Source organism: Lepidochelys kempii, chromosome 3 (genome assembly GCF_965140265.1).
Source record: "Lepidochelys kempii isolate rLepKem1 chromosome 3, rLepKem1.hap2, whole genome shotgun sequence".
In the NCBI taxonomy this organism is placed as follows: Eukaryota; Metazoa; Chordata; order Testudines; family Cheloniidae; genus Lepidochelys; species Lepidochelys kempii.
The window spans coordinates 98,580,671-98,607,383 of NC_133258.1; the positions used below are offsets into that span (position 1 = coordinate 98,580,671).

The 26,713-nt window shown below is 41.3% G+C and overlaps 1 protein-coding gene across 3 annotated transcripts in view; it reads left to right on the top strand.

Moving 5' to 3' along the window:
- The window catches only part of LAMA2 (laminin subunit alpha 2), a 455,577-nt gene that overhangs the window by 318,699 nt on the left and 110,165 nt on the right, over positions 1-26,713 (top strand). For 2 of the 3 annotated variants that reach the window (XM_073337269.1, XM_073337270.1), the window contains exons 28-32: positions 4,295-4,412; positions 17,430-17,564; positions 18,643-18,767; positions 23,597-23,683; positions 24,618-24,811. In XM_073337269.1, the coding sequence (XP_073193370.1) occupies positions 4,295-4,412; positions 17,430-17,564; positions 18,643-18,767; positions 23,597-23,683; positions 24,618-24,811 (659 nt within the window). The remainder of the gene's footprint in view (positions 1-4,294; positions 4,413-17,429; positions 17,565-18,642; positions 18,768-23,596; positions 23,684-24,617; positions 24,812-26,713) is intronic. The other variant, XM_073337271.1, reaches the window with a different exon arrangement.

Below are 26,713 nucleotides of genomic sequence, written 5' to 3' on the forward strand. Positions count from 1 at the left end.
ATACTGCAGTCATCCCAGCTAATTCACTTGAGACTTCAAACTGATTTTTTAATCCAGGCACAAAATCAGTGGGATGTACAAGAAGAGTAGGGTGTCCAGTATAGCTGGAGAAGTGGAAGAAAGGAATTGTATTAAGAGAAAACCATAATTATTGTAGCCAAATGAGACTTTTATTCTCAGTATCCCAAAGCCAAGAAAAAAGCAAAAATATATTTTGTAAACAGATTTGAATGCTATGCAAATATTGTGTTATTATATAAATATGAATTTTGGCCTGTGAAATATTTGTCTCTTGGCAATCAGTAGTGAATAAATGATTAGTGATGCAAATAGTGCCCAGTTACAATGACACTAGGCATATATAGGCAAATTAAAAGTAATAGGCTACAAATATCTCTATCAAGATATAGTATTTCGAGAAGGTACTACTATGGTGGTAGAATTAAAAAGATATAGTGTAACTTTGCAATATTTGTGTAATAGAGACATGGAAGACTAGTATCTGTGCCCTAAAAGTGATAGAAGCAGATGGTTGTTATTTATTATTAATTATTAATTTTTGTAAGTAATTTTAAAGGAACTAACCATCCATTCTCCAAAACTTGGATGTCCCCTGCAGCTGCGGGTGTCAGTCGGTTCATATTGTCTATTTTTGGCATGGTTAATTTACAACATTGTGTGATGTGCACAGGGAAACCTCAGCTTAGAGGAGTGGGAAAGTAATTCTGATACCTCATGGAAAACTTTGAAAAGCATTCTCTTTGCTCCGGAAAAATATTCCATCAATTTATATCAATCACTGTTAGCACTACAGAGCCCAGCTCAGCTGTGGAGGGTGAGGTGACTATCCTGGTTCATGCATCATAAGAAAAAATGCTATATGATTTTCATTTTCAGAATCTTTATGCTGAGGTGTACAGAGATGGACACCTTATTCACAGCTAGCTACACCAAAGCATAATGCACCTTGATTGGGTCAGGGCTACCAATAATGATGTGTAAATCAGGAGACGAGAGATCGGCTTTCCAATTTCAGGGTGTGTTTGCAAGGATAGCAGTTACAAAACCAAGATGCCATTTTTACAGAGTCACATTACAGGGTATAGCCTTTTATATAGCAGTGGGACTTGTTAAAGAGTTAATCTGTTCCCTTTCTGGTACCTCTCCACCTGAAGTCATAGTCCTTGTGTATGATATCACAACTGATATGAAGATAATTGTCACAATTATCACAATTATGATATCTGTCTAGGCATTTATATAATGCTCATCACCATGATATTTGAGACACTAGGTGGAGAATTAGCAGGCAAACCCCTGCAATCTATACTCAAGCAAAATGCCTGTTGATTTCAGAGGAAATGTCATTTGAATAAGAACAGCAGAATCAATCCCAAAAATTCCTTAGAAGTCATTGGAAGATTTCCCTAAGAACTAGAGACTTAGATTTAGGAGAGAAGTTAAACCACAGACTTAAGTCCATCCCTATTCAGAACAGCCCTTACGCACATGCTTACCTTTGAACATGTTCTTAAGTCCAGTGACTTATAGTTAAGCATGTGCTTTAGTTGTGTCCTGGATGCTTTCCTGATTTGGAGCCTAACTCTTAACAAGCAAAGCTTCTCTTCTCACCCAGTTGCCATTAGAAATAAAGTCTGAGGGAAGAGAGTTATAGAAAAAATTATTATAAAGGGCTGCTGTCAATTTTTTTCAAAGTGTACAATGAGGAGTTAGATTTCAGAGTAGCAGCCGTGTTAGTCTGTGTTCACAAAAAGAAAAGGAGTACTTGTGGCACCTTAGAGACTAACCAATTTATTTGAGCATAAGCTTTTGGGAGCTACAGCTCACTTCATTGGATGCATCAGAAGAAGTGAGCTGTAGTTCCCGAAAGCTTATGCTCAAATAAATTGGTTAGTCTCTATGGTGCCACAAGTACTCCTTTTCTTAATGAGGAGTTAATAGCTCTTTAATTCTAACATAGAAATTCTTTCAACTCAAATGTTTAAAAAAGCAGAGCTGCAGATGACTGATATACTGTACAAAAACACTGTCAATGAAAATTCAAACCAGACCTAAGTGTAAAATAGTTTAATTCTAATGTTAGCCCTATATTAGCCATATAATTTATAATTTGTTTTTGTAAGAAAGCTATGCTATTAAGGAGAGTTATTTAGAGGTTTCTACTCAAAATCCAAAGGCAAACATTTTTCTCCTACTGTGTTCATTTTGTTCTCCTTTTTCACTTTCACCACTCAAAATTGAAATATTTCTTTCATAGATTCAAATTAGATTTTGTTTTGCTCATCAGGCAACTGGATTTTGATAATAAATTAGTTTGGATTGGAAGTATGCTTTCAATTTTACTGTTAATTATTTCAGAATACTAGATGCTGATCAGGAAGCAGTGGTTAGACTGATTCTTATTAGACATGCTTCAGGAAGCAACTGAACCTAACCTACCTTAAGTAACACTTTTCCCCAGACAACAAATAGCTTTTTGGTCCCAAAGTATATTGTTATGTAAATTCAGCTCTGGGACAGTATATAGTTTGTGCCGTACACAGAGCATTGTCTCTGGTTTATGACTAAGGGCTTCAGTGCGGGCTGTACAGGCATGACAGGGACCTTCAATTCGTACTTGTATTGCTAGCCCATGCTGAAGATTGCAGTGTAGGCATATCCTGGATCTTGAAGATGATGGGGAAGCAGATTCCACTCTGTTTTTATATTACATGTACAGGGAGTTCCATTCAAGCTTGTGTTGACACTCCATACAAAAACAATAATTTTGGACCCTATTTATTTTGCAGTCCGTTGTTTTTGTCTCCTTGTTCTACTTCTCTATTCCAGGTGACCCTCCTTCTCAAGTAGGGACAAAGGTATATAGGCTGGAAAGTGCTGCTGTCACTTGGGACATTGCATTGACTCAAGAAATTAGTGGTGAACTCCAGATCCCATTGAAGTCAATTGCAAAACTCACATTGATTTGAATGGGTCAGGATTTCACCCTAGATTTGCTTATGGTCTTCTTAATGTCGACACCTATATACCAAGATGATAGGTGCAATAGACATGCCTAAACAAACAGATCAGTATAACTGGGGGTGGGGGTGGAGAAATCTGTGAATTGGGTGATTTGGGAGTATGAACAGGAGCTAATTATTTCCATAAGTTTCTTTGTGCTAATGCCTACACACAGATATTTAATAAATAAATTCTGGATGGATTAGCTTCTTTACTTTGATTTAACTTTTACTATAAGTATTCATATTCAATGATAGAAGAGAAAGAAATTTCCTCTCCTTGCTTAGATTTGGAATTATTTTTGGAAGCTTTAAAATTTACGTGGCTTGTCCTATATTTTTTACTTATTAAAGAACAACAAATGTTTTCACAGTTTAGTATTCATTTAAACAAAAGAAGAAGGAGAGAGCTAAAATACCTCCTTTCAGCAAAGCAACAATTTTGCAATGCCCTGGAATAAACTAATGCTTTAGAACTGTCTTTTGCTGTCATTGTCCATGCTTCATTTGTTGCCCTTTAGAATCATTTTGTCTGTTCGGTGTATGTGGGGAGGATAGTTGGGAGATGAGGGTATAAGATATTAATATAATCAAGTGGACATTTGGAGAGGGAAAGAGTCCGTAGTCCCAATGTGAAACATACTTTTTTCCAACATTAACCAACTTCTATGTGTTTCTTTGTTTTAAACATTTTGCTTGTTTGTCCTTGTGATTCTGAGGGAAAAAATGAATTCTGGCTGTCTTAAAATTGCTGCTAAAAGGCAATTGACTGTCCAACGTCTTTGAAGTCTGTTCTACAGCTTGTGAGATTGCTTTAGTTGCTGGGGGAACATTTTATTTTTAAAAAATGCCTCATTGGAAGCATATTTAGTGAATAAAGTTATTATTGCACTTCTGTGAATTGTGAACTGGATCCGGGTTTAGTGTGTGACATCAATTTCTTAACGATCTGTTCAAATGAGGAATCAGATATGAGCTTTTGTCAGTATTCTGGGCTGCAAATAAAAAAGGGGAGATGGAACTAAGAAGAGTACACCAGTTAGTTAAACTTCAGGATAGAAATGGAAAATCAGAATGAAGGTATGTTGGATTTAAAGTTTCCTTCATACACAGGCAAAAATAGAGCATTTTTTGTCTCATGTCATTGAGGCCAAGAGGATTGAAGACAGCCAAATGAAGCCTTTTTCTCCTGAACTGGCTGACTTTGAACCTTTATTGAAACAATGCTTTATGGAGTTGATAAGCTTTGTTTGCCGGTTTGTGTTTTCCAGAATTTCTGAGATCTCGATGGAAGTTGCTGAAGAAGGCAATGTGTCTGGAATGAGTCCTCATGCTCACTTGATTGAGAAATGTGACTGCCCGCTGGGTTATTCTGGCTTGTCATGTGAGGTACAGTTTCTGGTTAACCTCCATTAAATGTCTTTACTCTGTATTTGTCTTTCAGCAGAAATGGTCTGAGAAGAGTTTCAAACAATAACTGTGCTTAACTAAGCCACCCACTCTCCCTTAATTTTATTCCCTCTGTTCCTTCTCTCCCAGGTCCTCATCCGACAAAGTGTTTAAGCACTTATTTAACTTTAAGCAGATGAGTAGTCCCATTGAAGTCATTGGAATTATTCATGTGCTTAAAGTTAAGCACATTAAACTTTGCTGGATCAAGACCTCAGCACTTGAGTTGTGTGTGCAGTAGAAGTCAATGAAACTTGTTGAAAGAGATGAGGTGTAAACAGTAGAACCTCAAAGATAAAAAAACACCAGAGTTACGGACTTACTGGTCAGCCAGATACCATGTGGAACCAAAAGCAATCAGTCAGGCAGGTCCTCCAGGAAACCATTTTGAAGCACTTGAAGGAGAGGAAGGTGATCAGGAACAGTCAACATGGATTCACCAAGGGCAAGTCATGCCTGACCAACATGATTGCCTTCTATAATGATAACTGGCTCTGTGCATGTGGGGAAAGCAGTGGACGTGATATATCTCCCACAGTATTGTTGCCAGCAAGTTAAAAAAGTATGGATTGGATGAATGGACTATAAGGTGGATAGAAAGCTGGCTAGATTGTTGGGCTCAACGGGTAGTGATCAACAGCTCACTATCTAGTTGGCAGCCGGTATCAAGCAGAGTGCCCCAGGTGTCAGTCCTGGGGCCGGTTTTGTTCAACATCTTTATTAATGATCTGGAGGATGGTGTGGATTGCACCCTCAGCAAGTTCACAGATGACACTAAGCTGGGAGGAGAGGTAGATATGCTGGAGGTTAGGGCTAGGGTCCAGAGCGACCTAGACAAATTGGAGGATTGGGCCAAAAGCAATCCGATGAGGTTCAACAAGGACAAGTGATGAGTCCTGCACTTAGGACAGAAGAATCCCATGTACTTCTACAGGCTGGGGACCGACTGGCTAAGCAGCAGTTCTGCAGAAAAATACCTGGGGATTACAGTGGATGAGAAGCTGGATAGGAGTCAGCAGTGTGCCCCTGTTGCCAAGAAGGCTAACAGCAGATGGAGGGAACTGATTATTCCCCTCTAATTGGCACTTGTGAGGCAACATCTGGAATATTGCATCCAGTTTTTGAATCCCCCACTACAGAAAGGATGTAGACAAATTGGAGAGAGTCCAGCGGAGGGCAACGAAAATGATCAGCGGGCTGGGGCACATGATTTATGAGGTGAGGCTGAGAGAATTGGGCTTGTTTAGCCTGCAGAAGAGAAGAGTGAGAGGGGATTTGATAGCAGCCTTCAACTACCTGAAAGGGGGTTCCAAAGAGGATGGAGCTAGGCTGTTCTCAGTGGTGGCAGATGACAAAACAGGGAACAACAGTCTCAAGTTGCAGTAGGGGTGGTCTAGGTTGGATATTAGGAAACACTGTTTTACCAGGAGGGTGCAGGGCTGGCCTTATCATGAAGCAAACTGAGGCGGCCACCTCAGGTGCCAGACTGGGGAGGGGGGAGGGCGCCACTAGGACCCAGAGTGTAGAAAATTGTGTCTGCTGCTGGTGCATATGTATTCTGTCTGCTCTAGGTGCACAGAGATGGTGGAGTGCTGTGCTGGAGGAAGGAGGGCACAAGAGGCATAACAGGCAGGCAGGAGAAAAGGTGAGAGGTAATAACAGAAAGCAGCAGCAGCTGCAGGGAGAGAGAGGAGGAGGAGACTCTTGTGTACCTCTCTAACACCCCCAGGAGCCTGGACTGATTAACATCAGCTTCTCAGGGAGCTTCCTGTTTCCTGCTGCTTCCCTGAACCCACTGGAGGAGAACAGGCAGTCAACTGAAGTAGTAGGAGCCAGTTAGGCCCTTAAGACGTTGATATCTTCCCTCACTCAGGCCCTGCTACCAGCCTGTTTATTTGTCCCATTTAATTGAGTGTTGAGAGCCACTATAGCTGGCACAGAACAGCAGTCATGAGTGAAAGAAGAAAACGCCCCTCTGGGGCAGCATTCAGAAAAAGAAAGCAAGCAAAGGAAGCTTTTCTATCTAAGCAGGAAGGAGCTCTCTTGAGATACATAGACACAAATGTTCACGGCAAGCCTTCTGGCCCCAGTGAGGGTGAGGAGTGAGGAGAGTGGTGTGAGTGGTGAGGAGATGCCTGATCTTCCAATTAGTCAGAGTGCAGGTGACCTAGCAGCTACTGCAGCATCCATATCTCCATCTCAAATGGATGTAACCCTGCACATTCTGAAGAAAAGTGTAGATCAGAGAAGAGTGTGGTGGAGGTGCAAGAAACACCTGCTGCTGAGTTTAGTTTCTTAAGTCTAGATGATCCAGGACTGTGGACCCACTTGAGCAGTAGCCTGAGGGACTTCCTTGTACTGCATGGGCCAGAGCAAGTGAAAAACTTCACGTTACCCAAAGACAATGAAAATAGAAGTTTCCATCCAACACATTACCGACATGAAATCCCCAATCGTGACAAAGTGGAGAGGCCATGGCTTATGTACTCAAAACCCCAGAAAGCTGCATACTGTTTTTGTTGCGAACTCTTCCAGTCTAATGTTCCAGCCACATTGGGTTCTACAAGAACAAAGGACTGGAAAAATCTGGCTAGAAATCTGGCATGCTGTGAGAAGGCAGCAAATCACCAGAGAGCATTCCATAGGTGGAAAGAGCTTGAGATAAGACTAAGGTTAAAGGCCTCATAGATGATCAGCATCAAGAGAAGATTGCATCAGAGTCTCTTTACTGGCAAAATGTTCTGAAAAGGCTCATTGCCATTGTGAGAATGCTTGCTACCCAAAACCTAGCACTGTGTGGCACTTCAGATCAGCTGTATGTGCCAAACTATGGAAACTTCCTTAAAATTGTGGAGCTGATGGCTGAGTTTGATTCTGTACTCCAGGAGCATCTAAGAAGAGTCACCACCCAAGAAATGTACACACACCGCTACCTTGGAAAAACAATTCAAAATGAGATTATACAGTTACTGGCAACAAAAGTCAAACAGAAAATTGTGGCAGATCTGAAGTCAGCAAGATATTACTCTGTTATTCTGGACTGCACACCTGACATCAGCCATATGGAACAAATGGCTTTAATGGTGCGTTTTGTAACAACAACTGAACCTAGAGAAAATGTCCCTTCAACGGTGACTGTCAGAGAACATTTTATAGAATTTATTGATTTTGATGATACTACAGGAGCTGGTATGACAAATGTGCTTCTTAAAATGCTGGAAGATACGGGAATTGTGATAGGTGACATGAGAGGTCAGGGGTACGATAATGGTGCCAACATGAGAGGAAAGAGCAGAGGAGTGCAGACATGGATCCGAGAGTTAAACCCTCAAGCTTTTTTTGTCCCATGCAGTTCTCATTCATTGAACTTGATGGTCAGTGATTCAGCATCAGCTTCTAGTGAGGCTGCTGAAATTTTAAATGTAATTCAAAGCATCTATGTATTTTTCTCTGCATCAACTCATTGATGGCAGATTTTGAAGCACCATCTGGGAACATCCTCTCTGACACTAAAACCACTGAGTGCCACACGATGGGAAAGTCAAGAGGAGGTGATAAAGCCTATCAAACACCAAATTGGGAAGATAGATGATGCCATAGTTGCCATTATGGAGGATAATGCTATGACAGGAACTGTTCATGGGAGAACAGTGGCAGAGGGAAATGGAATCACCAGAAACATACATAACTTCAAATTGCTGTGTGGCTTAGTGTTGTGGCATGACATACTGTTTGAAATAAATATTGTAAGCAAGAGACTCCAAGGCGTTGACTTTGATATATCTGGAGCAATGGAACAACTGGACAAAGCAAAGTCATACCTACAGTCTTACCAGTCAGATGAGGGATTTCAAAACATTCTGAAGAGTGCACAGAAGTTGCCAGAGGAACTTCACACTGAAGCTATTTTCCCACCCATTCAAGAATACAAGAGTCCCCGAAGAAGAAGACATTTTGATTACGAGGCACAGGATAATCCCATTAGAGACCCCAAACAACAATTCAAAGTTCAATTCTTTAACCAGGTGCTAGATTGTGCAATACAGTCAGTTGAAGAACGTTTCATGAAGCTCAAGAAACACAGCAGTATATTTGGGATGTTGTATGATATTCCAAAACTCCTCACTCTACCTGAGGAAGACCTACACCAGCAATGCAGGTCACTAGAGACAGTGTTGACACATGATGACATGCGCGATATTGATGTGCGTGATTTAGGTGATGAACTGAAAGCCCTTTCAAGATACATTTCAGCAGGATCAACTCCAAAGGCTGTTCTGGAATATATGTGCACAAATAAAGACCACCCTCTTTCCAAATGCTTTTGTTGCTCTGCGCATACTTCTAACCCTTCCTGTAACAGTTGCCAGTGGAGAACACAGCTTCTCCAAGCTGAAGTTAATAAAACCACATCTACGCTCCACAATGACACAGGAGAGGCTGGTCGGCCTTGCAGCCATCTCAATAGAGCATGAGCTGGCCCAGACTGTGGACCTTCAGCAGGAAGCAGTTCAAATCTTTGCAACCAAGAAGGCACAGAAAGCACCACATTGATTATTCATACAGATAAAAATGCCAGTGTTTACTATGCAGACAAGAAAAGTTACATTTGCTGTTCAAACCTTTGAAAGTTAAGTGTTACTTAAAATTTTTGAACAAGGCATTTTAAGTTGTTAGTTCTCCTTTATTGGGGTAGGTAGCAGAGCAGTACCATGAGAGGAGTAGAACAGGAAGAAGGCAGAATTGAGACCTTTCAAAGTTTTGGCCCAAGCGAGGGGACATGGGGCATCATTTGAGCTCCCCGCCTCAGGTGCCAAAATGTTGTGGGCCGGCCCTGGGAGGGTGGTGAAACAGTAGAATGGGTTACCTAGGGAGGTGGTGGAATCTCCATCCTTAGAGGTTTTTAAGGCCCGGCTTGACAAAGCCCTGATTGGGATAATTTAGTTGGTGTTGGTCCCCGCTTGGAGCAGGGGGTTGGACTAGATGACCTCCTGAGGTCTCTTCCAACCCTAATTGTCTGTGATTCTATGAAGGGAGTGCCAGTTTCAGTACCAGTGGGTCCCCCATAGCTAAAGCTCCAAGCCCTACTCCTCCCCCCCCATCCCCCCCAGCTGAAACTGGGAGCGGAGCTGTGGGGAGCCCCGAGCCTCAGTGCCTCCTGCAGGGCAGAAGTCAGGAATGGAGCTGCAGGACTGAAGCCCTGAGCCCCAGCGCTCCCCCCAGGTGTGAAGCCCTGAGCCCTGGTGCTCCCGCAATGCAGAAGCCCTCAGCGCCCTTACCCCTGGCACCTCGAGGGTCAGAAGCTCCGATCCCCCCCACCACCCATCCAGAGCCCTCACACACACACACACACACACACACCCTCGCCCTGTGGCTGCAGCCCCCAAACCCACATCTTGTTCAGAGTTATGGAACTTTTCAGAGTTACGTACAACCTCCATTCCCAAGGTTTTTGTAACTCTGAGATTCTTCTGTATTAGCAATACCTTAGTTGTTGTGCTATCACTATCTTCTGGAGGTTAGCCTACAAATATCACTTCATGGCTATTTCTTAAAATGTTCAAATACTGCCACTGGCTTGCTATATTCTTGGCTAATTCTCTGCAGTGAATTTGAAGTTAGGTACTTGGCAAAACAGACATGAACTGACAGAGTATCACACATTCTTATTTATCACTGCAGCTGGGTGGATGCAGCCAAAAATTGTCAGTGAATTTTGAATGTTTTAAAACTAGGGTGACCAGACAACAAATGTGAAAAATCGGGACAGGGGCTGGGGGGTAATAGGAGCCTATATAAGAAAAATAAGAAAAATTCCTTTTAACTGCATTCACATCCCTTTTGCTTGTATTGAACAAATATTCTATCAAGTGCATTTACAAGCAGGAATGTTCCCCCAGAACCAAGATTTGTAAGTGGATATTACAAAACCTTTCCCTGTAGTGAATTTTGAATTTATACCTGTGCAAATTCATATTGAAAAAATTAATCTAAGTGATGCATTCATGCAGTTAGGGAATAGAAACAACAGGTAGCCTCTGAGTTCAATAAAAACAGCTTAAATTTTAAATATTAAATATTCACTATGAGTCATGAACAAACTATAGACGAAAAAATATGCACAGTGGTTATTTGGTGAATTTCACGTAATTTTCAGATCATGAGTTGTCCACAAACAAATAGTGATCTCTTTGAAATTTTTCACCACACAAGTTATTTATTATTACACCCCAAAAAACTTCATTAAAAGAACACTATTAATGTTTCAAAGTCAAACACCCAAAAGCAGAGCTGTGTAGGTGATGGAAGTTCCATTTCATGAAGTATTTTGAGTTTTGGAAATTGGGCTTTTGTCATAATGCCCAAAATCAAAACAAAAATTTTTGAATCAGGTCAAAATGAAACCTTTTCACTTCAACCTGACTCAAAATTCTTTCAACTTTTCAATTCTCTGAAAATTTTGTGAATCAAACCAAAACTTGTTTTCAATTTTTCCAATTGCAAACAAACCAAAAAATCCAGTGTTCACCCAGCTCTTATATGTGGTAATGTAATTAGAACTGTATCATTATGCACACTTTCTGGGAGGGAGAGGCAAGGTTGAAGTTACAATGTTGCCATTTCCTGCTTAATTGTGCAATCTGAATGCTCTCACAATATATATATATATATTTAATTTTAATATTCTATAAAGGATTAAGCCCCCGTATTCCAATAGGAAAAGAGAAAAATCTGATACCCAGTTGCTTTCTAGCACAGTGTAATAGGTAGTAAAGCTTGTCATATCATCTGGAATCATTTCTACGGCTTGGTTTAATCAATATCCCAAAATTGCAGTTGTAAGAGCTATGCATGTAGTATTTTTGCCTCAGATGTTTCAGAGGTGACATTGGTGTCCAAAATTTGTATTCAAGTGCATGCCCAAAATATAAGGATAAAAAAGACCTTTCCTGATAAGCACTGCTTGTATCTTTCAAAAATAGTTGTGGAAAATGCATTCAACATCCTCATAATTTACTTCATATTATAACCATATTCTGGATCATTTCATAATTTTCAAATCAATACAGATGAGAAGAATGTCAATAGCATATTTAGGCAAATGATTTAGTTTCCACTTAGGTGAGGACTTACCAAAATTGCATATACCCTAATCCTAAGGGCTCTTAGCACTTGTAAAGGGTCCCACTGTACCAGTTTGTTTTGGACAAGGACATTTTTGAGGGGGAAAACTAAGAATCTATAGTAAGGAGCAAAATTACTTCCATTTGAGATTATTCCTCTAAATTAGAATTCCTCACACGCCATGGTAAAGGTAGATAGACTGTTTCTGTGCTTCACTGATTTTAACATATTCTAAACCAAAATAAAAGTGAGTTGAGATTACTTACTTCTGACTCTAAAGAAAATAATTGTGTTTCTACTTTCTCTCTTACTTAGATTCTTGAATGGGTCACCAATGCTTATAAACTTAACATACTGCTACAGGCTTTTGTACGAGCATAGTCAAGCACATGTCAATTAACACTCCACTCAAATATCCCACTTTTGATAGTGAAAAGCCTTTACTTCAATTTCCCTTCTGTTTTACTTTGCATCGATTTTACTGCCATGTAATGGAGGGAGAACTCCCACCCCTTCAGAAAAGCTTAAATCCTCATCAAGAGTAGGACATGACCTCATTAAGACACCCTTAATAGGATTTGGAGACCTGCTCCATTGTACATGATACTATAAAACTGAATGCCTTATCTATGAGGAACAAGGTAGGTGAGGTAATGTCTTTTATTGAACTAACTTATGTTGGTGGAAGGGGCAAGCTTCAAGCTTCAAGCTTCACAGAGCTCTTCTTCCGGCCTGGAGATAGTTACCAGAGTGTACAAGCTAAATATAAGATGGGACAGATTGTTAAGCATGAGGGGTTGTAGACCACTTCAAATAAAGGGGGCAATTAACATTTCTGCAGTCATAGGTCAATGGAGGGTTCTTAGGCAGCAGGGTGCATTACAAATTGTTGTAATGGGCTGTAACATTAATGTCTCAGTTAAGTCCATGGTTTTTAGTGTTCAGCAGAGTTATGAATTTAAATTCCCAGGCTTGTCCTTTTAAGGTTTTGTGCAGTTTTCCTTTGAGGATGAGGACTAACAGGTTAAATATGGAGTTGGGTTTTGGTTTTTTGTTTGTTTTTGTTTTTTGTAGAAAGCATTTACAGCTGATAGGGTGTTTTTATCTTTTATTATTTTTCTGTGTGAGTTCATTTGAGAGCATAGTGATTGTCTGGTTTCACCCACATAGATGTTGTTAGGGCATTTGATGCACTGGATGAGGTACACCACATGTTGCATTAGGCATGCGTAGGACCCATGAATCTTGAAAGGTGTGTCATGGAAGGTATTGATCATTGTAACACTGGAAATATGTTTGCAGGTTTTGCATCTGTTGTTCTGGCAGCGTCTGGTCTCACTTTGAGTTGGTTTGTCCTAGTCTGTGGGAGCTTTCTTCTTCTGATGTGCTTGGCAAAGTTGGATGTGGGGGGGGGCGTTGTTTGAAGACCAAAAGTAGGGGTTCAGGAAAGATTTATTTCAGGATGTGATCCCTCAAGGATGGGTTGTAATTGTTGATACTGTGATACTGTCTAGAGTGGTTCACAAACATAGATGCCAACCTCAGGGCACACTGCCAGAAACCAAACTGGTTGTGTGTTCTATAGTTAGATACAAACCAAGTATCAAGTGTGAGCTCCTCAAGTACTCGAACAGTTTTAACATGGAGTCGCAGAGAGCCCCTTGGGGATTCTGGTCTATCTTACCACTTGGCAAGTCTGCCTTTGTGATAGATGGTCCCTTACACCAATTATCACAACAATATTCAGTATGCAGTGATGTTGTAGCTATGTCGGTCCCAGGATGTTAGAGAGACAAAGTGGGTGAGGTAATATCTTTTATTAGACCAATTTCTGTTGGAGTGAGAGAAGCTTTCAAGCTTTCACAGACCTCTTCTTCCAGTCTGGGAAACTTACTCAGGGCTTGTCTTCACGTGCACTTTAGTGAAGATGCTACTATGCCATCAGGGGAGCTTCTTCTGTTGACACAGCGCTGTTTACACCGGGACAGGGGAGTTAAGGTGGTATAACTACGTTGCTCAGGAGTGTGGATTTTTCACACCCCTGAGTGACATAGTTATACCGATATAGGACTGTAGTGTAGACATGGCCTCATAGTGTCACTGCTAAATAGTTTGTTTAGCATATGTAGTTAACCCATGTTTCAAGGGACCTATCAAGGTGAAGTGGTCGGTTTACTTACACCCCCCACTAGTCATAGGGAGGAAAGGGAAGAGGTGGAAGAGGCGGGGGGGGTTGTTATTGGGTATAGATTGTTGTAATAAGCCATAAATTCAGTCTATTCAGTCCATGATTCTTAGTGTCTAGCAAAGTTATGAGTTTAAGCTCCCAGGCTCGTCTTTTGAAAGTGTTGTGCGGGTTTTCTTTGAGGATGAGGACTGATATCCAAGCATGTTGGGGATCCCTTGCTTATGCATAAAATATTGCCATCTCCAAATTCCAAGCAGCATAATGATACAGGATCTTTGGGTCAGGGATTTTTATTCCCTTCCCCCAGAATTCAAACTGTGATGAGATGAGGGTTTGTGCACATCCGCTCTTCATGGGTGTGAGGGGAGCAGTCAACAAAGTCTTCTGTCCACTGATGTTCCACAATCGTTCATCTGGTGTCTATAGGTCTTCTTTTGTTGGACAGGAGACTGCACCTTGTGTGGTAAACAAGTATTTCATACTTAGTAATGCTTTTCCTCTGACTGGGTCGGGGGGTCTTCCAGCTTCATAGCAAACATTTTTATTGTTACAAAGCAAACACTTAAATATTACCTTATAACATGGGATACAGATATTATAAGTGAGATTAATTCATCCAGCAACTCACAAGCATTTCATAAAGTCCAAACACCAAATATAGCTCTATAAGTCTAATACCTATTTTAATAACACTAACACACAGGTGAGCCAGACTGGTTTCCAGCCATGCATTTGTCAGTCTTCAGTGAGACTTAGAGGCCTTGGCATGAGCTGGCAGCTGGGTCTGCTAGCATAACAGATACCCCATATAGGTTCTATTGTGGGGTGACACGTGATAACTAGGAGTGTGCAGTCAGTGGGGTTTGTTTTCTGTACAGGTTCTTTTGAGATATTTGGATGGCTTATTCTATGATGAGATCTACTTCTCTGGTGGTGTGTCCTTGTTTGATGAAGGCTGTTTTAAGTGTGTTTAGGTATGTATCCTGAACTTCCTCTTCAGAGCATATTATGTGGTATCTCAGTGCCTGGCTGTAGGTAACAGATTTCTTAGAATGTCTAGTGTAGTTACTGGATCTGTGTAGGTAGATGTGGTGATCTGTGGGTTTCTTGCATATAGTGGTCTGTAATATTCCATTGTTAAAGCTGATTGAGGTGTCCAGGAACTTGATACTGGTGTGGAGGTGTTCTAAAGAGAGTTTGATGGATGGGAGGTGGTTGTTGAACTTGTGGTGAAAATCTATGAGGGAGTTTGGGTTGTCTGTCCAGAGGATGAAAATATCATTGATGGATGTGTGCTGCATTTGTCCAGAAATTCTTCCTCAAGGTGGCCCAAGGAGAGATTGGTATACTGACAAGTGATCCTGGAATCCATGGTTGTTCCCATGGTTTGGACAAAGTGTTGTTGTTAAATGTAAAGTTGTTTTGGGTGAGGATGAAATGGATGAGTTTGGCAATGTGTTTGGAATGGATTTCTGAGCTTTTTCCATTGTTGTAGATATTTGAGGCAGGCAGCAATGCCATCATATAAGGTAGATAGAAAGTTGGCTAGATTGTCGGGCTCAACGGGTAGTGATCAATGGCTCCATGTCTAGTTGGCAGCCAGTATCAAGTGCAGTGCCCCAAGGGTGAGTCCTCGGGCCAGTTTTGTTCAATATCTTCATAAATGATCTGGAGGATGGTGTGGATTGCACCCTCAGCAAGTTTGCAGATGACACTAAACTGGGAGGAGAGGTAGATACACTGGAGGGTAGGGATAGGATACAGAGGGACCTAGAAAAATTAGAGGATTGGGCCAAAAGAAATCTGATCAGGTTCAACAAGGACAAGTGCAGAGTCCTGCACTTAGAACCGAAGAATCCCATGCACCGCTACAGACTAGGGACCGAAAGGCTCGGGAGCAGTTCTGCAGAAAAGGACCTAGGGTTACAGTGGACAAGAAGCTGGATATGAGTCAACAGTGTGCCCTTGTTTCCAAGAAGGCCAATGGCATTTTGGGATGTATACGTAGGGGCATTGCCAGCAGATCGAGGGACGTGATCGTTCCCCTCTATTCGACATTGGTGAGGCCTCATCTGGAGTATGTGTCCAGGTTTGGGCCCCACACTACAAGAAGGATGTGGAAAAACTGGAAAACGTCCAGCAGAGGGCAACAAAAATGATTAGGGGACTGGAACACATGAGTTATGAGGAGAGGCTGAGGGAACTGGGATTGTTTAGTCTGCGGAAGAGAAGAATGAGGGGGGATTTGATAGCTGCTTTCAACTACCTGAAAGGGGGTTCTAAAGAGGATGGACGGTTCTCAGTGGTAGCTGATGACAGAACAAGGAGTAATGGTCTCAAGTTGCAGTGGGAGAGGTTTAGGTTGGATATTAGGAAAAACTTTTTCACTAGGAGGATGGTGAAACACTGGAATGCGTTACCTAGGGAGGTGATGGAATCTCCTTCCTTAGATATTTTTAAGATCAGACTTGACAAAGCCCTGGCTGGGATGATTTAGTTGGGGATTGGTCCTGCTTTGAGCAGGGGGTTGGACTAGATGACCTCCTGAGGTCCTTTCCTACCCTGATATTCTATGATTCTATGATCATGGTGAGGGATGTTGGTGTTCAGGAAAGTGACATCCATGGTGGCAACGATGGCGTTCTGAGGGAAGTTGTTAATGTTGCAGAGTTCCTGGAGGAAGTTGGTTGTGTCCTGGAGGAAACTGGCCCTTTTGGTGGTGATTGGTTTGAGGATTGTTTCTGTGAGACCGAGTATTCCTTCAATAACTGTGCTGTTGCATGATATAAGGGTGTGCACCAGTTCCCTTGTTTATCTTGAGAGGCATGTAGAAGATCCCTGGGGTGGGTTTGTGGGGGTTGAGGTTGTAGAGTTTCTCTTATCTAGGTACACTTTCTCCTAATGGGATGACTCTCCAAAACAATCCTGCTTTGGTTAGGTTTTTTTGTATGGTCATAGCTGTATGCTTTTGGAGATCCACATTGATATACTTACATAATAAGTTTGAAATGAAGATGAAGGGTTTGATTTTGCACATGTCAGCTTTCCTAACCATCTTTGGTGGGTTCTCAGAATTTTATTACCAAGTGGAAAAAACCAGATCAAGAATAAATTTTATTAGAGCTTTTATTATTTTTAATTCTTTACTTCTATAGTATTTAAATTATACATATATAAATAATACATGAAGAATGTTTTTGCTGAGTGTCATTGGACATTTGCTTGTTATCCATCAAGCAGATATTAGCTTGTCAACTCTGAAAAACCCACCAAGGACAAGGGAAACAGAACCCTCCTGCTTGCTCCCTGTAGCCCGTGCAACCATTTTATTTTGAAAATAAACCCTCTTTCTCAAGATATGAAGGGAAAGATGCTTGATGCACAGTGAGAAAGACTGGGTATTTTGCATGTGAATGAAAGGTCTCTGTAGCTGTACTATGAAAAGGCTGGTGCCAAGGCAGCGTTCCAGGGATTTTGCAATAATGTTTCCAATTTTTGTTGGTTCCGCTATTTGTAAAGTACTGTATGTTATTTTTAACATAGCTGGGGGCCTGGCAACTTGTAAAAGCTGCTGGTGGTGAAGATGAGCTTGCCGTACTCCCAGTTTCCATCTATTATGTGATGATCTGTTTTCCTTCTTGTAGGCATGTTCTCCAGGATTTTATAGACTGCCTTCTAGATCATCTGGCAGGAGACCTGGCCCAACCCTAGGCACCTGTGCCGCATGTCAATGCCATGGACATAGTAATATGTGTGACCCTGAAACATCTATATGTCAGGTATAAATCGTAGGCTGTTCCTAACCTAGTGCACTATGTTCTTCTAAAATTAATCTGCTGTGTGCCAAAATTGAAAATCTGGAGGTCATATTTTAATCTCTTGCTTTAAAGATGGGACACTGTCAAGGTTGCCAGACCAAAAAATGAACCTATCTTCAGAGTTTTCCCAGAATGACCTTCTTGAGTAAGGGATTCCAGTCACGTAGTGTAATTTTTTTCTCCCCCAAACTCCGGCAGGTTGAAGCAAGAAACCTGTTGAAGAAGGGTACTCCTCTTTAGCCTGGAGATACAAGAGAACCTGGGGAATGGAGATAAAAGGGGCTGGGTCGGAAGTGCCTAGGGAAATAGCAGCAATGGTCTAGAGTAAGAAGTATGTGTCTGCTGTTTATAGGGTTCCTGGGTTGGAATCCAGAGTAGTGGAGAGGCCCGGCTTTCCTTGGCAGCCACAGGTAAAGGGGCATAAACCCCAAGCAGGGGACAGGCCTTATTTGGGAGCCTGAACAGAAGAGGTTCATTTGAATTTTGTGACTGGGCCACAGGGCCAAACCACTGAAGACCCATCAAGGTCAGCCAGCAGCACGCAGGAGGCACCAAGGGTGAGAAAAGGACTGTGATACTGCACTTCGCCACTTGGAGGCACTCCAGAGGTGATTGCCCCATTACCCCTGTGAGCCCAATACGCAACTTATTGTTTGTTTCACACTAAACAACGTGCTATTCTGATAGACAATAACATCCCCTGCACTGGTGACACATTAAGATGGAGTGTTAGTTGTTTCTCCTACTTTGACGGCTGTAGCAGAGAAAGAAAGGGAAAGATAGATGAACAGGATGAGAAACTGCAGGAATACATGTGGCTAGTTGCAGGCTTCCATTCCTCCTCCACGTAAACCCATATGTAACACACACAGCATGTCTTTTGGAGAGTCTCAAAGAAGGCAGCTCCAGTGAGAACTGCATCAGAGACAGTAGTGAAGAGCTCATTCAGTGAAAAAGATCCCTTGTATCTAAGAATGTCTGACTCCCTTGGGCTGGGAACAAAATATGGTCTGCTTTCTTTCTCCCTCCTTCCTCACAGAACTGCAGGCACAACACCGCTGGCGATCATTGTGAGAGGTGTGCAGTCGGATTCTATGGGAACGTCCCAGGATCTCCAGAGGACTGCCATCCTTGTGCTTGTCCTCTAACCATTCCCAGCAACAAGTAAGCCTGTGGCATTAAGCTGCTTCTTCCAGCCAATAATAACATTGTCTTGGTCTCACTCAGTGTTCTCAGTCAGCTGTACACAGTATAAGTGCCCGCTAAAAATGTCCAATCCACGTTCGCTAATTGATCTTGCTGAAAGAGTCAGGGACTGCTCCTTTGCTAATTAATGATGAATAAATTAATAATGGGTGGAAAATGCAATGCTCCACAGATAATGAATGTGTGTTACAAAAGGTTTCTCATAAGTGAAGCTAGAGCAGAGCTCAAGTACAATGTAGCCACAAGGGAGCTGTAAATAGTCTTTTGCTCATATATTGTGTTGGTATAAATGTATTACAGTGCCTTTCTCTTTCTGCTGTGCAATTTATTGATTCCTTATTTAACGTTACATAGGTTTTAGGCAATTTGTGAAGGATAGAATAGTTTAATCACAATGCAGTTACTGCAGTATCCACTTTATTGGTTGCCTTATGCTAATGAACCTTCCCACCTCCCTCTCTCCTTCCACAAATGATACTTGAGATTTGTTTGTTATTGTGGTGGGAAGCCCTAGGTGCCATCAGGAATCATTCTTTGTTGCCTCTTCAGAGGTTTATGGCACATGATCTTTCTTTTGAAAGGCCGAGGGCCGAGGGCTTTCTCCAAAGCCACATTCTGTGTTCTTTCTCATTGATTGACCTTTAGGGTGTGCTAATAAGTACTTTGGTCAGTACACTTTCCCTTTGAGATGTCATCTTCTGTCTTCATCATTTTATAATTTTGGGGGTGGTTTTGGTGTTTTGGGTGGGAACGGCTCCTCTTTCCATCCTCAATACCCAAGATTTCAGTGATCTTTCATGTGAAGCAAACGGCATCAAGAATTCTTTCAGAGTTCATAAATGCTGAGTCTAGATCAACCAAAGCAATTACTTAGGATGATTCGAGGTTCCCTTTTCCTCAGGAAATTGCTGTGCAACCTCCATAGCTCTTCCAAGTCTTATCAGCCTAGCCAATGAAAGACTTGAATGCAACTTGAATCCAGGTTTCTTCTGTAGCAGTGCAGCGCTTTAACCTCTGGGACATGGTCCACGTGCCTTATTTATAACAGAAAAGGCTTTCTTGAATTGATTTGATTTGATAATGGCCAGCCTGATTTATATTTGTTCCACTTTCTCGTTACAAGCTCTTTGAGATAATATTAGAGGGGGGAAAAATCAGATTCAGCCACTCTATTGTAGCCCCGTAATAATAAATCTACAGACACCTAGGTGAACTACACACGAGCTGGTACTTGGATGACACAGACTGACACGATAACATTTTTTTGAAGAAATAGAATTCAGTTATTTTTATTTTTTAAGTTTTCAAGAGCACAACTAAGTTTAAGGCTTTAAGTTTTTAAAGATGTTTTTGTTTTTCTGCACAATCAGCTTTCAGCTTCAAATATGATGAGCTGAAAAACTGGAGGGAGTAAGTTGCTTATGGGTGTGTGGATCTATTTTTACACAGTTGAAAATGTGTTGGATAATGAGTTTGTGAGTAGTAGATCAATTTGTTTACATTTTATGCAAAGGTGTAATTTTTATTACTCATTCAAGCACTATTGATTTAATGCATTATAAGGATGCTGACTGCACTGTACCAAAGTGGGGAGTTCTGGGCCACCAGCACCTCAGTGCTTTTTCAGCATTAATCTGGTTTGGCACTCCCTGCACAAATAGGTTGATACATTTTGTAGCACAAGCACCATTTTGATGCTTAGCTGTGTCTCCCTCCTCCCCTCCTATTTTTTTTTAAAACTGTGAGTACAGGATCCTGACTTACTAATATTCCAATAGCACACTACTCTACACATCTTTCGTGGGTACACACTACAGTCACCAATTTATCGTGAACAGAACTCATTATATTCTGTGTCTAAAATACACACATTCACTGCTTGAGCTAAAACAAATTATTCTTTCAATAGGGTAGTATTAGGGCAAGAGTGTGAGATCATCACAAACGATCTTGCCAAAGTCTTTAATGACCTCTTCCTAGTCAAAGCTCAGAGCCAGTATTCCATCCCCATGCTCCTCGGCCTGTTAGCCATCTTTGACATCATCAGCCATGCTCGTCTTGAAATCATATCCTCCCTTGGCTTCTGTTACTTTATCCTGTGCTGTTTTTTCTCCTCCCTCTCTGATCGCTCCTTCAGAGTGTCTTCAAGAGGTTCTGGCTCATCCTGCCCATCAACATTCTGTTGTGGTTCCATAGGGCTCTGTCTTTGGTCCCCTTCTCTTCTCCCTCTACACCATACCTCTGGGTAATCTCATCCACAAACAACAAATCAGCTGTCACCTCTCTGCTGATGACTCACTCATCTACCTCTCTATTCCAGACCTGTCTCCCTCTGTCTAAACTGAAATCTCAGCCTCTCTCTAACATCTTCTTGTGGATGTCTAGCTGTCAGCTCAAATTCAACATGGCTAAAACAGAGCTCATAATCTACCCCTCTCTTCCCAAGGCCTTCTCCCAGCACCACCATTCAGCCTGCCTATTAGGCCCATAACTTTGGCATCAATTACCTGTGAAGACAAGCCCTAAGATAATGGTCTTTCCTATCCACCCACACAACTAAAACTTCGGTTCATCTCATGTCTTGATTACTGCAACATCCTTTTCTCTGGCCTTGACAAACACAGTTTTGTCCTGCTCATAGCTATTCAAAATGCTCCTGCAAAGATAGTTTTCCTGACCATTCATTTTGACCATGTCAACCCTCTCTTTGCATCCCTCCACTGGCTCCTTTTCTCTGTCACGCTAACCATAAACTACTCATCTTCACTGTTAAGACCCTACATGGCCTATCCACATGCTACCTATCATCTGTCACCCATTATCAAGATGTCAACTCCCACCTCCAAATCAGCCTATGACATCAGCCTCCATCACCTGTTAGTTAAATTTTCAAACAAGCACCTTTGTGCTTTCTCCCTTGCTACCACTCAGGCTTGGGAGGCACTCCCTGTAAATAGTCTCAGAGCTATCACTTTATCCACCTTCAAAATCCTCCCTCAAACATTCCTTTGCCATGATGCCTACAAAAAACTTGACAATGGTTAGGCTGCTGGCTACCCCTGGGGGAATTCTGCGTCACTGCACATGCACAGAATTCATGCCCCCCACAGATTTCTTTGCCTCCCCACAGAAGAATGACTTCTAATGGGGAAGCTGCAAGAGTGGTCACCCACCCCTCCCCACCAGCACAGGCAGGTGGGTTCAGGTGCCTGGAGCAGCTGGTAGAGACATAAATCACCACCGGGAGTGGGGCTGGGCAGTCATACGTGTGAGAGAGAGAGAGACATTCTGACCCTCTTAATCGCTTCTGCGGCATGCTCGGCATGGAGGGGCAGGTCTTTGGGGTGTTTCTGAGGAGGTAAGCATGGGGCAGGCTCCGTCCCCTTAGGCAGAGCAGAATGTAGCAGCCTGCCTGCTTAGTCAGTTGTTCCCATTGTTCTTAGTGAATTCCCCCAGAAGTATAAAACAGGTGAAAAAGTTTTAAGGCTCCTTCACATTGCCAGAGTGGTATAAAGGACAGTATGGCCTTATAAATGCTTATGGTGCTTTAGTGATTAGAGCTGGTCTAATGTTTTGGACTGAAAAAATATGCTCCATGAACTATTTGCTACTGCCCTTTCTGGTGGTGGTCAGTAACCAATATAAATTATGAGTTTGATTCCTCAGCCCTCACTTGCTCTTTAGTTGTCTTTGATGTAACACTGAGCATTTGGCTGCATATGTTGGTTGACTAATAACTAGAAATTAAGGATCAAACCTAGCTACATTACTATTTGGGGCTTGGGGATTTTCTCCAGTGCTCCTCGCTCCCATTCTCCATTTATTGTATTGTAGTTTAAATAAATTACCTAAGTAATTGAAACCAGTGTGATTATATTACATTATTTAGACAAATAAAATATGCAGAATTTTGCAGAATTTGAAAATATTGTGTGCAGAATTTTTACTTTTTTGGCACGGAATTTTTAATTTTTTGGCACAGAATTCTCCCAGGAGTAGCACGTATGCTGACACCTCTGCCTATTATGCTGACCAATACTTTCTCATTGTTTCTTTGAATTCCCCTGTCTGTCTTCATCCATCTATTGTCCCCATGTCTTATACTTGAACCAGTGGCGGGCAACCTGTGGCCCAGCAGGGCAATCCACTGGCGGGCTGCAAGACAGTTTGTTTACATTGACCATCCACAGGCATGGCCGCCTGCAGCTCCCAGTGGCCATGGTTCAGCAGGAGACGGAGCCTCTTTTTGTTCTGTTTGCACAGCACCTAGCATAGTGGCATCCTGGTCCACAACTAGAAATCCTAGGCATTATGATAGTAATAATAATGATTAATAATAATAATCAGAAGAAGAAGAAGTAACACTTCAGCAGGTCTGATTCTATCCATCAGAGGGCAGAGGCACCCATAAACTCCAGCAGATGCTACATTACAAAACAAGGACCAGAGGACATGGAAATCAGCAAAGTATGGCTGAGGTGGGAAAATTTACTGTTGCTGGAAAAATAGCAGAATTTTTCCCTTCGCTGCTCACCCTTTGACACCATTCACATCACAGCTAGGGACTTATAGAAGAATTGTGATCACTGATGAGTATCTCTCCACTAGATGTACATAGCAGGTACATTAGCGGGTAAAAAATAAGGTACATAGTGGGTAAGAAAATCCCGATATTAACATTGAAGAAGAGACTGTATTAGTGGCCCTGTACAGCTGCTTAGCATGAGATGGTATATAAATGGAGTACAGTAGAAATGGCTTTTTATTCTTTGTTTCCCCCGATTTAGCTTTAGCCCTTCTTGTGTTGCGGAAGGTCTCAGTGATTACCGGTGTACCGCTTGCCCACCTGGATATGAAGGCCAGTACTGTGAAAGGTATGGTAATTGTGTGGGATGAGATGGAGAGAGAGAATTAGAAAGGGGACAGAGTAGAAAGAGGCATAATGCCTTTCAGTGGATGTCAGTAAATAATTAAGTATCTTCTAAATATGCTTCTTTTGATAAGTTATTTCCTCTTCTGTATATGGTTTAAAATCTGGATTTATCAGGTAGTTTAACAATTTCTATTGTAAATTGAGAGTGGATAAACTCATTAATGTTAATTCCAAAATTCTATTGGCTTAGTCTTTTTTTACTCCATGTTCTTTTTTCATTGTACTCCAAGAGCTAAAGAAAATGATATATTTATCTAAAATTATGTGTTATACATATAAATTGTCCTGATGTCATCCTAAAGTTCCCTTTTTGGCTGTTAGTGAAGCCTTTTTGACCTTGACCACCAGGAAGAAATTTACAGTTAGATTTATTAATAACCAAAGAGACTGCAGTTGTTCTACCCATAACAACAAATAGCTGCATAACACAGTATGAATAAGCTGATCACAGTTATCAGGAGATTATTAGTACAAATTTCTCTTTTAAACACAACAGCCAGACAATCTCTTGATAAAAGGTAGATCATGGGGGAGATTTCAAGTCAGTCTGTTGTAGAGTTTTACTTCTGATGGGGCTTGAGTGTCTGCAAAGCTTTTAGGGAGCATTAGACCTTGGAATCATTTTGCCCAACCCTGCTGTCCTGATTGAAACCCACATATTGATCACAGGATTGTGCCTATAATCAGTTGGTCAGGTGGTATGCAAATTTCTCCCTTACATAAATATATATTTGTTCATAAAGTGCCCCAAAAAATCCCAAGGCTTGTGCTTTTGGGTGCTCAACTTGGTATAGTCTTGCCAACTGCTGACAAGATAAATATAATACACTGCATTCTTAAGAGGACAAATCTGTGTTGATATTTATAATGTCTAGATGTTCCCCTGGCTACACTGGTGACCCAAGAACTCCAGGAAGGTCCTGCCAAGAATGTGAGTGTGATCCATACGGTTCACTGCCTATCCCCTGTGACCCTGTCACCGGACAGTGCACTTGCAAACCTGGATCCACAGGGTGGACTTGTGCAGGCTGCAAGCACCAGCATGTGCGTGATGGCATGGAGTGCATTTGTACGTATACTAACATTACCTTTCGGGGGGTTATGGTGGTTTGTGTCGCATCTCAGGAGCTGAATCTTGTTATGGTGCCAGTCAATTATGTAGCTGTTTTGTTTTATTTTTTTTTTAAATATCTACCAGACTTCTCATTTCCCTAGCATTCTGGCCTCCCATTTTCACAAGCCTCAAGATGCTTGTAAAATCTTCAGTACAGTTTAATACCATCATTGAAAATCCACAGCAAGGCTCTGAAGGACTTCTTTTAGTCAGTTTCGAAGTTTGCAGATTTGCCAAAGGTTGGGGATGCTGCTGTGACAGATTAAAGATCTGGGTTTATTGAATATTTTAGTATGTTCCTAAATGTTTAATCAGCAGCTCCACTGCTTTTTGCCATGAATCATACATAGACTCTGAAAAGTATTCATCAAGGCTTATAGAAAGCCTTGGACATGCTGGTTCACAACCTCCTATTGAAATTGAGACGATAGAAGTAGTCAGGGTACAATCTATTCAGAAACAAAGAATGTCTTTTGTTTAAAGGATAAAATGAATAGCCAATCTAGCCTAAAACACTGTTGAGTTACATTTTACAAAACTCATACTTTTTGCCCTTGCCTTCAGTTTTTGTATGTTCAAATTGTCTTCTCTTTTATTATTTTTTGGAATTTGGAATTTTGGAAATTGGATATTATGTTTGTTCTGAGACCAGAATTTCATTTTTCTGTGATAATTCCTTATGTATTCTCAAAAGCACATAAAAATCAGGTTGCAGAACGTATTCTTGGACACTGAGTCAATCATGAACTGAAATAAGGCATTTTCTTAAAAAAGAGAAAATGAATAGGAACTAATTTAATTGTGATTTTCCCACCCTCCAGGCATTCACATCATTGTTCTATTTAAAACAGAACACAGATAGGGATCCAATAAGCCCCTAGTATATAAGATTTTTATTCTATGCATACTTGAATATATTGGCAGGCCACAATGAACTGGTTTTAATGTTTTATCTGGATTTTATCTTGTTGTTGAATTTTAATTGAAGCTTTTTCATTTTGTGATTTTCTTTCCATGTGAGGTGCATATAACACCAAAGCAGATAGGCACCATAAAACTAAAATTTTTATTTTTGCATTGGGTAAAATCCTGGAGTACTCATTTCATCTTTACTCAGCCTAAATTTCCAGAGACTTTGGTACGGACTCAGGTACCATTACTATTAAACCAGCTAATAGGTAATCAGGACAAATTGCAACTGTGCAACACAAACAATGCAAAACAGCCTAAAAATAGGCATTAAACCCTAAAATTGACATGGAATAACATTAACAGCTCATATCCATCAAGAGCTAAATATGTCTTTCAATGTTTGAAAGGATGAATAAAGGAGTCCTGTTTAAAGTATGCTAGGCATAATGGGCCTGATGCTGTAAGGTGCAGAACATTGCAGTCATTTGGGCTTTCAGCATCTCTCAGGAAGTGCTCAGAATCTGGCAGGGTGAGGTTTACAAGTGTTCAAATGTACAAAGGAGCCAACATTGCCTTGTCAGTGAACAGAGAGCTAGGTGAGAAACTTCAGTAAGTGCTGAAAAAGGACGCTACATTCTCTGTATAAGTACGTTAATATCTTCATAGGTATGTTAGAGAGAATGATAGAGAGACCTAATATACCCCAATGTTATAGGGCTTGGTTCTCTGTTGTCCTGCACGTTGTCTTTTCATTTATATCGGAGCAACGTGAGAGTAAAGTGCATGTAAAATGCTACCAGATCAGAATGGCAGTATTTTACACCCTCTCTGCAGTGTTGTAAATGATGACACAAGGTGCAGGGCAATGGACCATCAAGCCCTGCTGTATATAGCTACCTACCTATAAAACGTTGATTGCATTTTTCAGTGTGGCACCTAAAGTAA